Genomic DNA, 11,735 nt, shown 5'->3' with positions numbered 1-11,735 from the left:
CTCCAAGCTGCTGGGCTGCATTCCTGGTCACATGCATGGTGCGGCTGAATACATTTATCTGTGGCATTATTGGCCATGTTGGCCAAAAAAAGCTGATTGTTGATCACATCAAGTTTCCTTTTATCAGTGCCAATACAATATGGACCCATGTATCGATGCACCTCTACTAAATACTGCATTTGTAAGATGACAGTATCCTTCTCCATTAAACAAGTAACTGTCATTCAATTTAGTTTCAATTTTCCTTCTGAAGGAAACCAATTAAAAAATGCCTCAAATTCCTGAATGAAATATTTTGCCCCTTCCAACTCTCTCTTGCATGGTCTTTTAATTAACAAAAATATTAATGTAAAAAAGATGTTTTTCCTTTAAGCTCTTTTCCTACAGTTAACATCTCACATGCATTCATAGATGCTGCTAAAATGTGACAAATAGGTCAATTTCACATTCTCTAGAGCACTGCTGAATTGGTTGACATTAAATGAGAGGGAGTGGTTAATGGGAGGGGCGATAGGAAAAACAAGAGAAAGCTTCTTTCAAAAGAGGACAAAAAGCAGAGATCTCAATGAGAAAAGGATTTACCTGAGAATGGGCATTATTCCCCCATTTAAAGCTTTCTATAAAGCATTACTACATTGAAACTCAAGACAGGAAATATGCAATAGATTGCTGTACCTCTTTTAGCTTTTTTGCCCAGGGTTTCTGAGCCTTCCTAAATCCATCATCTGCTTCTTTGGTTTCCTTAAATCCTCCGATCATTTGCTTATGAAAGGCCTCCTTCTGCCAGTTCTTGATCTTTTCAAAGTCCTCATTCATCAGTGCACCTTTTATGTCTAGATGTAGTTCACTTACTTTTTCAGCTTCTGACATGAATGCACACCAAGCCTTTTCTACTGTTCCATATTGTGGACCTACACAGAACAGAACATCAGTTTCAATTAATACCATCACATGAAACTTTTACTCTTAAGAAGCCATCCAAAGATATTAAACTTGTATTTGTGGATAATCCATAATCCTGGCTTTGTATTTAACACTTTAAATCAAATAGTATCTTTTGTACTTTAATTAAAAATTCAATTTGGAGATTCTGATAGAAGGGACCTTTTTAATTTGTCTGATTTCCAGCAAAATGAGCTAAGAACCTCCATCCAGTAATTGCAGCAACAAGCTCAACAACATGCAACTGAACTGCAGCATACATTGTAGTGTTGGAAGGTTTCTACAGACTCCACTAATGTGCTAGGGAACTCTATGCACGTTTGTTTTGGGTGGCTGAAGTGGAAACATTCTTTTAAAAATCTATTTTTCCATTAAAAAAGTAAAGCGTCTCAGAGCTTAAAGTTATGACATTTATTACCTTTTTCCACAAGCTGTTTCCATCTTTTTGCCCATTCTGTAAGCTGCTGAGCATAGCCCTTTTCTATTCTGGCACGTTCATGAATACAATTCATGAGATCATTGCAAAGCCTGTAACCATCATCAATCCGCTTTACTGTCCGTTTATAATTCCCAACCTAGAGAAAGAAACATATATTTAGGAATTCTTACTTGAAAACTTTGGGCCAGAAATAAAAGGCTTACTATATCAGTTAACACAATAAGCTAACATGGGAATCATACAGATTTTAAACCAGCAGTAGGATTCACAAGTAAGTACAACTTCAAAGTACTAGGTTGACTTAAAGTTTCATATTTACTTGAATCCAAAGGAGGGAGGGTTTTTTTCCTCCAAATCAATATTGGGGGCAGAGGGGAAATAAAGCCTCATTTTGGATTCAAATATCACCTGAAACAAGCGGCTGATGCCGTCCCAGCTCTGTGCCTGGGGTGAAGTTAGAGCCAAGCCACCACCTGCCCTGGACTGGGGTGGCTTATGCTGCAGGGAAAAGGGCATATAGTAGAGGGAGACACAAGGCAGACTGCACTGTGGGAGGGAAGCATGGCAGAGACCGGTTGGGGTTCAGTGGAAGGGTGTATAGAGAAGGGAAAAGGGTGGAGGAAATCTTGTAACTGGGGTCATTCCCCATCCCCCCCACCGTGGCTCCAGCTCCAACCCTGGCTCAGGCCTGCTGGGCCAGGCTGCTGCTGGTGGCCCCAAAAGATAAAGTGGGGGGAAGGGGCAAGTGGGGGAGGGGGACAGGCAACAGGGGGAAAGCACAGGTGGGGGGGATGCTAGGGGTGAGAGGGCAAGGGGTACAGACCTGGGCACTTCCGCCGCCCCTGCCCACACACTGCTTTCCCTGCCACAGCAATGGGGGGCAGGGGACAAATGAAAAGATGACCCCCCCAATACAATTAGATTCTATATATGGCAAATTATATATATTTTTTAACGTATAAGATACTATTATCTAATTATCAAAGTTGTCCTGGCTTTGGGTAAATATAGGTATATGAAAACACAGTTAGTAGAAGTAGGAAAACTGATTTTGAGAAAAAAATTTCTAGTATGATGTGTATGAAAGTGAAATCAAATAATTTTCAGCAATACCTCAAAAGGTGTAATTGCGTGCTTTCCTTCTGAAAACAGTATGGTCACTTTTGAAATTTACAATAATCTAAGATAATTTATACTGACTGTCTTGTAGTCATTGCTGAGCAAATAGCTCTCAAGGACTGTTACAAAATTATAGTCCTACATAATGTAATTCTGGTTGTGGTTTAAGTTAATCACCATGTTAAATTTTTCTTAACAATTGCTTTACTGTATTTTGGTTCAGTGTCCTAGAAGATAATTATATGATCTAGTTTTCTCTTTTTGCCATTTAACACATAGTAGCATAAGATTTCACTCTGCCACCTGTCACCATGAACGTTGCGTGCCTCCTGAGGCTGGTGGGGGAACGGCAACCATCCGCAGGCGGTGGCAGCAGTGGTGGCAGCAGCAAGTAAGGAGCTTCTGCAGGCAGCCTCAGCAGTGTCGGTGGTGGGGGAGTGGCGACCACTGACCAGCAATCGGCGACCACGTGCAAATGCTGCCGGCAGTGTCAGTGGCAGGGGGGTGGCAAGTGGTGACTACCCGCAGGTGCCGCTGGCAGTGTCAGCAGTGGCAAAATCTCAGGGGGTGCACCACCAATCTCAGGGGGTGCACAAGCACCCGTGTGCACCCCCTACACATCGTCAATTCCTGTCACTGTGGAGTTAACATCCTATTTTGCAGGTATGCATGTTAAAACTAAATAGCCCCTTTCTAAATTAAGATTACTACAATTAAGAGGGAATGCAGGGAGAAGCACTGAGAGATTTATACTTAAGACAGTTAAAAGAAACCTCAAAGGGCAAAGAAATAAAAATCAAAGACTGTAGCATGGAGAAGTCAATCATTTAAAAGGCCAACATAGATGGAAGATTGGCAGCAGATTATCACCAGTGAAGCATATTAACAATAAACAACTAAACCAAGCAGGTACAGTGTAGTTTCATTTAGAAAGAACCATGATCAGAGTTTTCTACATTGTAAATGTGCATACAACCTGTAAAGAAAAACTGAAGAAATATTCACAGGCATCCTGAAAGTGAACTAAACATTTGCAAACATTAGGAATACCTTCTCAAGTAATTATTAGTTTGTCCAGTTCTAAAATATTAGAATCAGTTATTCTATTTACAACAGCTACATGACTACAAAGGAACATAATTTTGTAGTCAGGTGGAAAATTAAGTTGTATTTACATACTTACTTAAAATATCTGTATCTTTTCATCAATAAACAATATGTTAGTGATCTGGGGTCTTAATAAGAGAAAGTACCAAACCTTTTAGGCTCATTAATAATTTGAGAGCATTTGTTCAAAATTTTGTAAATACAATAATAATCAGTAAAAAAATAAGAATTTAAAGCAATCCACAAACCCATCTGCTTCAGAATACCATTTTTAAAGTAAATAATTAAACAGTACATTTATATTAAACTAAAAATATTGTCAATGGTTTTGTTCCTATATTAATATGGCAAAAGACCCAAAGTGACGAGATAACTTGCTGAAGTTGCCTGAAGTCAGAGCTGTCAAGCTGAACAGTGACATTTTTAAGACAATGCCCTTAAAGTACTCAGCTCAACACTCTTTAGTGAATGGAATATACCCATTTCAGCAAATCAAAGAAAGTCAGGTGGCATCTAACACAAGAACATGATCTGTCTACAAAGGTGACTTGTCTCAACTTTGTCAAATAATAGTTATATACACAAATCGTTACGTAACCGAATGGTGCTGGTAACTTGTAACACCAACAAAGGTAACAATCTTAAGAAAAAATGCTGGAAGTACCCACCCCAAACACCTTTTACCCAGGAAAACAAAATAATTATCAGCATAAGAATGTTTTCCCTTATTCAGTGAAAACTCTCCAGACTGGGTGACAGAAAGGACAGCATATTTTCTCAAAATAATCTCAGCTCTAATTCTGTAACTAGGTTGTTAAAACAGGTTATGCTAACTTCCACAACTGCTAAGATCCTATTTATATAAACAGCAGTTTCTTTCTCTACGTGTCCAGAGTCGGTTTTGTTTTTTGTTTTTTGTTGTTTTTTTTTGGGGGGGGGGGGGTCATACAAGTTAAATTTGTTATATAAGAAAATATTCTAAGATTTCCATTAATATATTAGCATTTAAAATGCTAAAACCCTCTGGCAATTGGATTCCTCAAGGAACAGGCTGCCTGTTCAAATTCTACCCATGCTGGTAACCATAACCCTAACCCTATCACTTATTTTAAGCAGCTGCTCAGTCTTGTGAAACAAGCTTACCTGTTATGGTCCAATTCTTACTGGAGAGAGACAAACCTGAGCTCAGAAAACTATATCACAACCAGAACTTTTATTGGCCTATAACTGCACACACACTGGAACTAATTTTATTCCTACAGACTGCTTCCTTTTCCCCAGATATGCTGAATTACATTGGCACTACAGTATGGAAAGCTTGCCTTGGATTTGTATTAAATAGGCAGTTTTCCAGAGTGGTAAATTTGGTACTTGTTAACAGATCTACACTAATAATTAAAAAAAAATTAAAAATGCTGACATCTATAAGCTTCAAACTGTCCCATTTCACAGATCGCATGGACTCCACATTCCTGTTTATGCTACACTAAGTGCTAGGATTTTAGAAATATCTAATACTCCTCTATATCCATCTTCATTATGCATAGAATTTTATGTGCCTGACAGTGTACATACTACTTTAAAGGCATTCTTGTTTAATAAGTATATGAAACACAGACTATCCTCTCTAGTTTCTCCCCTGAAGGTTACCTTGTTCAGGAAAGGGTTGACCTTAAAATGCTGTTTTATGATGTAGAGTTTTGCCCTCCAAAAATAAAATTCCATCTTCAGTGAAACCATTTTCCAAGGATTTCTGCAACTACATCTAGGACGGCTCAGTGACTGTATCGTTAATACCCCCAAGCACCTTTTGAAATCAAGAACCTATAACAAGATAGTTCTACTATAACAGTTATAAATGTATAGTAAAATGTGTTCACAAAGAGCAATTCTGAACCTGCCACAAGCCCTGAAAAGTCTCTCAGGTTAATCTTAGGTGCTATAGTTTCACAGTGGATCTGCAGCAAGTTCAGTATTGCCCACCCCACCATGCCAAAAATCATGAGACAAACTCTTATAAAAAAAATCAAATGATTGGCACGTAAATCATTAGATGTTATTTTTGAAGAGTGTGTGTGTGTGTGTGTGCGCATGTGTGAGAGGAGGGAGGGTCCCTGTACATCCTGGCAGGATGTGGGGTACTGTGGGCCAGGAGTGAGACGCAGCAACAAGGCTGGGTGGGCTGCGGCTTGGGAATGAGAAGCAGACAGAGACAGACACTGCACCCAGCTGATAAGTGGAGGGGAAGGGGCAGGGAGTAGAGGGAAGGGAAATTGAAGGCCCCACGTGGGGCAGGAGCAGGGGCTAGGGTGAATGGGGCCCTGGGGCCAGGGTGGGTTGTCAAGAGGTGTGGCAGGCACACGCCTCCCGTGGGGCAGCTGGGCTGCCCGCTGCAGGCTTAGGGCTCTGCACCCTGCTGCCTTTGCTCTGGGAACTCAGCAGCATGATGCCAGTGTGCCTCCTGCTGCTGAGTGGGCAGGGGATGCACCGCACAGCCAGTGCACCCCAAGTCCCCTGCCCGCTCAAGTGGGCGGCAATGGCGTTGCACGGCTGAGCTCCCGGGGCAAAGGCAGCAAGGCGCAGAGCCCATCGCGGACAGCCTGCCTCTGCCCTGTGTGTAGTACGTACCCCTCATGCCTCCCTCAGGGGTGTGTGATGCTGTAGAGCCGTACCACCCGCCCCGCCCCCACCCCTTGCCTCTAGACGACCTGCCCTGGCCCCACAGGGCCCCATTCACCCCAGCCCTTGCTCCTGTCCCAATCTCTCCCTCACCACGGAGCCCTCGAGCTCCCCTTCCCCTCCACAGACTTACTAGCTGGGAAAATCTGGAGAGCTGAGGGTTCAGTTGAGAGATCATGAGTTGAAGTTATTTTGACTTGGAAATCCAAAATCTTGCAATGGTTTCATGACAGTTAGCATTACTTCAAGTCCCACCCCCTTTTCTTCCTTGAGTGATTTTTCTGTAGATGTCACAACTGGTGTGTTTTCAAATTAGGGATGTGAAAGGTTAAATGTTTACACGGCAGAAGCAAGGAGGAGGGGTGAGGGGGAGCCAAGGGGGGAATAGTACCCATAGCTTATGAAGTTAAAGAGCAAGAGAGCAGGCGGCATGATGACTTTATCAATTAAGCTGATTCACAGGTGAGAAGCAGCCAGCTAGACAGAGATAACAGGATACTTAGTTTAAACCTGTGCCCAACCAGAGTTGCCTGCTCCCTCCCTCCCAGTGTACCAGTGTCTGCAGCAGGCTGTGAAAGCACCTTGCTTGCTGCTGTGTTGTTTGGCCGGGCTTGCTGATGCCTCCTTCCCCTCTGTCAAAGGCCCTGGGGAGTGGCTGCCAGCAGCAGCTGTGTCCAAGCAGGTCTATGCATGGCCTCTGGCTCCCTGCGCTGCTCTGGGTAAGCAGCTGCAGATCCTCCTCATAATTAGCTTCCCAATGGCCAGCTTCCAGTAGGAGGATCTCGGCTACACGCTGACTTTCTGGAAATGGGAGACTCCTCCTTAGCTTGCTCCTGCAGCCATATGGCTGAGGGCAAATGAAACTCAGGGGCATCCTAACCCCAAGCCTCCAAGCTTGGGTTTTCACATAGGATGCTTGCCCAAGGGATTTGGAAGCGTGTGAAGCACCAGGCTAGGGTGGAGAATACTTGCCAGTGGCAAGGCCACATATGATTTTTTATTAATTTAAATGGATTTAGACTTGATCTGACTAATCTCACCTGGGACATGAAAAATTTTCCATAACAAAACAAACAAACAAAAAAGTGGCTACAGACCCTTCACCATTGTAGGGAGGGGAAGGTACCAGTCTGGGGCTTCCCCCTACCCTCCACCAGGACTAGGCATATGTTATCGGTTAACTATTTAATCAATATAATTAGAGGCGGTTAAACGGATATTTTTAGAAACAATATTTACATCCCCACTTCAAATCTGAACAGACACAGGGATATTCCCACTACACCTCTCCATTTTGCTTAGGGCAGCTAGGAAAGAGTAGCTGAGATAGAAATAACAGCAGAATATTTTACTGAAGTTAGCATTCAAGATGCTTAATTTTACTTGAAGAAGTGAACCACTGAAACTTAAGCAGGGTTGAGTTTAAGAAGTTTGGTAGGAATCTGCTCTTTGTTTTCATTTAGCTGAAATGAATATATAGTTCAAAGTAATGTTCCCTCTAAGGAGTAGTGGTCTGTGAGCACGCTGCTTCAGTCCCACCTCCCACTTTTGGCGTGGCACGGTCTGCCGGTAAGTGTCCCAAAGTAAGTGTCCAGGTGGGAGTGGGCAGTGTTCAGCCACCAGACGAAGGTAAGCTCCTCACTCCTCATGCAGGGCAGGCAGCGGCTCCTCCCCAAGGCAAGGCAAGGCAAGGCAGGGACGGGGACGGGGACCTGTTCCGTGGGCTCCAGGAAACTGCTCCGCTCCCCCGCGTTGCCTCAAGGAGTGAGGAGGCACATGGCGTCAGGGCTGGGGAGTGGAGCAGTTCCCCACAGTTGGCAGAGCCTGCGGAGCAGTTCCCCAGAGCCTGCACCAGCCCCCAGCCCTCGTCCCCACTTTGCCTCACCTTAGGGAGGAGCTGCTGGCTGCCCCGAGTGAGGATCTGCCCGCTCTGGGTAACTGCTCCATGGGCTCTGCTGGTTCCAGGGAACTGCTCCACTCTCCAGTCCTGACGCCATGTTCCTCCTCGCTCCATGAGGTGATGCGTGGGAGCGCAGCAGTTCCCTGGAGCCGGCGGAGCCCACTCCAGCCCCCTGCCTCAGCCTCCGCCTCAGGGAGGAGTCGCTGCCTGCCCTGCATGGGGAGTCAGGAGCTTACCTTTGGTATGTGTCCCACGCCAGCCCCAGTGCCTCTGCCGCACTCTGCACCCAGCTCCTCTCCGATCAGGTGCATGGCCTTAAGAAGTTTGTGCGCAGCAAGATTTTTACTTGTGCGTGGCTACCTTAAAGGGAACACTGGTTCCAAGCACAATGGAATCAGGCCAACCACACCTTGTCATGCATCCACAGGTGCATCTCAAGCAGGTCCAAGGAGGTGATCCTCCCTCTCTATGCGACGCTGGTCAGGCTGCAGCTGGAATACTGCGTCCAGTTCTGGGCGTCGCACTTCAGGAGGGATGTGGACAATATGGAGAGGGTTCAGAAGAGGGCCACCCGCATGATCGGGGGCAGCAGGGCTAGGAGGAAAGGCTAAGGGACCTGAACCTGTTCAGCCTCCACAGAAGAGAAGGCTGAAGGGGGATCTAGTGGCCATTTACAAACTAGTCAGAGGGGACCAGCAGGCATTGGGGGAGTCCCTGTTCCCCGAGTGCTACCAGGAGTGACTAGAAATAACGGCCACAAGCTGGCAGAGGGTAGATTCAGACTAGACATCAGGAGGCACTACTTCACAGTCAGGGCGGCTAGGATCTGGAACCAACTTCCAAGAGAAGTGGTGCTGGCTCCTACCGTGGGGGTCTTTAAGAGGAGGTTAGATGAACGCCTTCCTGGGGTCGTTTGACCCCAGTACTTTTTCCTGCCATGGCAGGGGGTCAGACTTGATGATCTGCTCAGGTCCCTTCCGACCCTACCAACTATGAAACTATGAATCATTTTTATTCTTCAAAAATAGTGGTCAGAAAAGTGATTCTGTGACAAATGAACAGAAACAATACTACATAGTGACAGTGTTGGCAGGGTTCCTGATATTTACACCAAATCTTCTCTACTACAGTTTAAACCCATTGCCTCATGACCTGCTCTCTGTGACAAGGCTCTCTGTGACAAGTGCAGTTGTTCTCCCTCTTCCTTGCATCAGCCTTTCCAGCATTTGAAAACCACTATCATGTCCTCTGCTCAATACTCTTTTTAACATGCCTAGTCCTCTCAACCTTTCCTCATGCAGTTTGCATTTTAACCCCTTTATTATCTGTCACTCACCTCTGGACTATCTCCAGTTTTTTCTACATCCTACATAAAGTGCAGAGCTCAGAGTGTTCTAAGTTAAGTCCTAACCATACTAAGATAAGTCCTAACCAGTACCTAACAGAATAGTACTATCGTTTCCAGTATCGTGTAGAAAATTCTTGTGTTAATGTAATTAAAGCTACATCTGGGTTTTTTTTGTGACTGTATCACGCTGCTGACTCATGTTAAGTTTGAGATTCAACATAACCCCAGATCCTTTGGCAGTCCTGCAGCCTAGCTCAGTGCTCTCAACCTTTTCAGAATCAGGGTACCCCTCCACCACTTTATTTATTTATTTATTTTTAAATGTGGCAACAGCCCTGGTTTAGAACCACTATTGTTCTCAACTTACCTCAGTGGTTCTTAACTGAGTGCCACTGCTGGCAGTAAAAACTGACCTGAACAGCAGATGCACAGCCAGACTGGGAAGGGTTGCAGCATATGCACACTCTCCTGCCACACTTCTCAGTTCGACAGTGCATGGCCACTGCTTCTGGGAGTAGGATGGAAGGGGACAGAGGCCAGACCATGAAGGACTATAGCACAAGCCATTTCTTTTGCCTGCTTTGTGGTTGTTGGGAAGCCCTACTGCAGGAGGAATGTGTGCATATGGCAGCCCTGGACACAGCAGTTTCATCTGGCTGCTTCCATTGTGGTCTTACAGCATCCCAGCTGAGAACCACTGGCCTAGCCAATTATCTCCCATTCTATATCTTTATGGTTTTTCTTTCCTAGGTATAGCATCTTACATTTGGTGTTGAAAACCTGGATTCTAGCAAACAAAATTAAGTTTAACCATTTATCCAGATCCTGTGCAATATAAACTGGTCATGAAGGAAACTGTCACTCTGAATCAGATACTGACCATTAATAGTTACCCGAGAATAAGCTGTCAGAAAACTCATATTAAGCAGATGTTTCCTTGTCTTTTCTGAGAAAGCTTGCAAAAATTTTTTGTTTTGTTGACTGAAAAGGTTGCCAGCCATTCTTATGCAAGTAGATGCCTAATCCGTCTTGGACTCCTACTAAGCTTTCAGCCTCAAATGACCTTGTTGCAGTTAGTTCCTCAGGTTAATTATCCAACATGTAAAGTATTTGCTTTGGTTAGTTTTAAATGTTTTGTCTATTAATTTCTTTGCTTGGCTTGTTTTTGTATTTAAAGACAGAAGATAAACCTGATTGGTTAACCAGTCTCACTGATTTCCAACAAAGAATGAATTTAAAAAGGAAAAAAATGACACTGTACTACTAAGACATTTTCTTAACAAGATCTAATAGACTGCAGACTAGATGAACGAAAAGATACCATTCAATAATGTCCTATACAATAAATTGCAAGTTAAAATAATTTTCACTGATAAAGGAAGGATATAATAACATAATACAATAGTTTGCACATTTACAATCCTCTGGATACACACTTGAAGTTTGAAATAAATGACTGTATTTATATCATGGAACCACAGTCCAATAATAGCTCCATTAGCTAAAATTATAAGCAGACTTCCACTATGGTTCTACACGTCTAAAATATTTTCTGACAAACATTTTATGTTTGAAATTTGGGATTCTCAGTGGAACTAAAAACCACTTTGGTTCTGAAGGTGTTTTTGTCATTACCATTTTTCAGAACTCCAAGGATGAATTTCAGGAAGCATGTCATTTTAAAACCCTATATTTAACAGATAATTCTATTCAGATTGTCACAACCCAGTGATTTTGGTGCCTCAGCACGATGGAATTTTCCCGCCACATGAGAGCCTTTTGCACAGGAAAGGTTTTTCTGCTGCAACAGAAAAACCCGGTGCAAGAGAGTTCCCGCCACTTGAATGCAAATTTGTGTCCTGCTATTGGCCAGTTCTAAATTATTCCTACATGGCGGCTAGTAATTGGCTTGCTAGCCGTTTAAAATTTCGTGCGACTTCCACCCAAGTCGGAGAACTTTGAGCACGCTGCAGAGTGCTTCTAAAGAGATCTGACTTGCAGCTGAGCTGATCGATAGACTGATCACCTATCGATTCTTCTCCCTGTCGCCGAGTGCAATCCTCGACGTACCCTTTCCCCGCCGGCTTAATTTGTGGACGGATTGACTGGCTTGGGCCTCGCCAGCTGGAACAATTCACATAGTTGTTCAGACGACCGGACCATCTGCGTCGCGGCTACAAGCGGCGTAAGTAAAGTTTTTT

At 43.9% G+C, this 11,735-nt stretch overlaps 1 protein-coding gene across 9 annotated transcripts in view; it reads right to left on the bottom strand.

The window, feature by feature from the left end:
* PACSIN2 (protein kinase C and casein kinase substrate in neurons 2) overlaps positions 1-11,735 on the bottom strand; it is a 138,380-nt gene that overhangs the window by 30,084 nt on the left and 96,561 nt on the right. For all 9 annotated transcript variants that reach the window (XM_006031536.3, XM_025213209.1, XM_025213210.1 and 6 more), the window contains 2 exons: positions 1,361-1,517; positions 676-911 (listed from right to left, as the gene is read on the bottom strand). In XM_006031536.3, coding sequence (XP_006031598.1) covers positions 676-911; positions 1,361-1,517 — 393 coding nt within the window. The remainder of the gene's footprint in view (positions 1-675; positions 912-1,360; positions 1,518-11,735) is intronic.

Source organism: Alligator sinensis, unplaced genomic scaffold (assembly GCF_000455745.1).
Source record: "Alligator sinensis unplaced genomic scaffold, ASM45574v1 scaffold292_1, whole genome shotgun sequence".
NCBI lineage: Eukaryota > Metazoa > Chordata > Crocodylia > Alligatoridae > Alligator > Alligator sinensis.
Note: the sequence above shows the minus strand (reverse complement) of the source record. Positions and strands in the feature narration are given on the sequence as shown.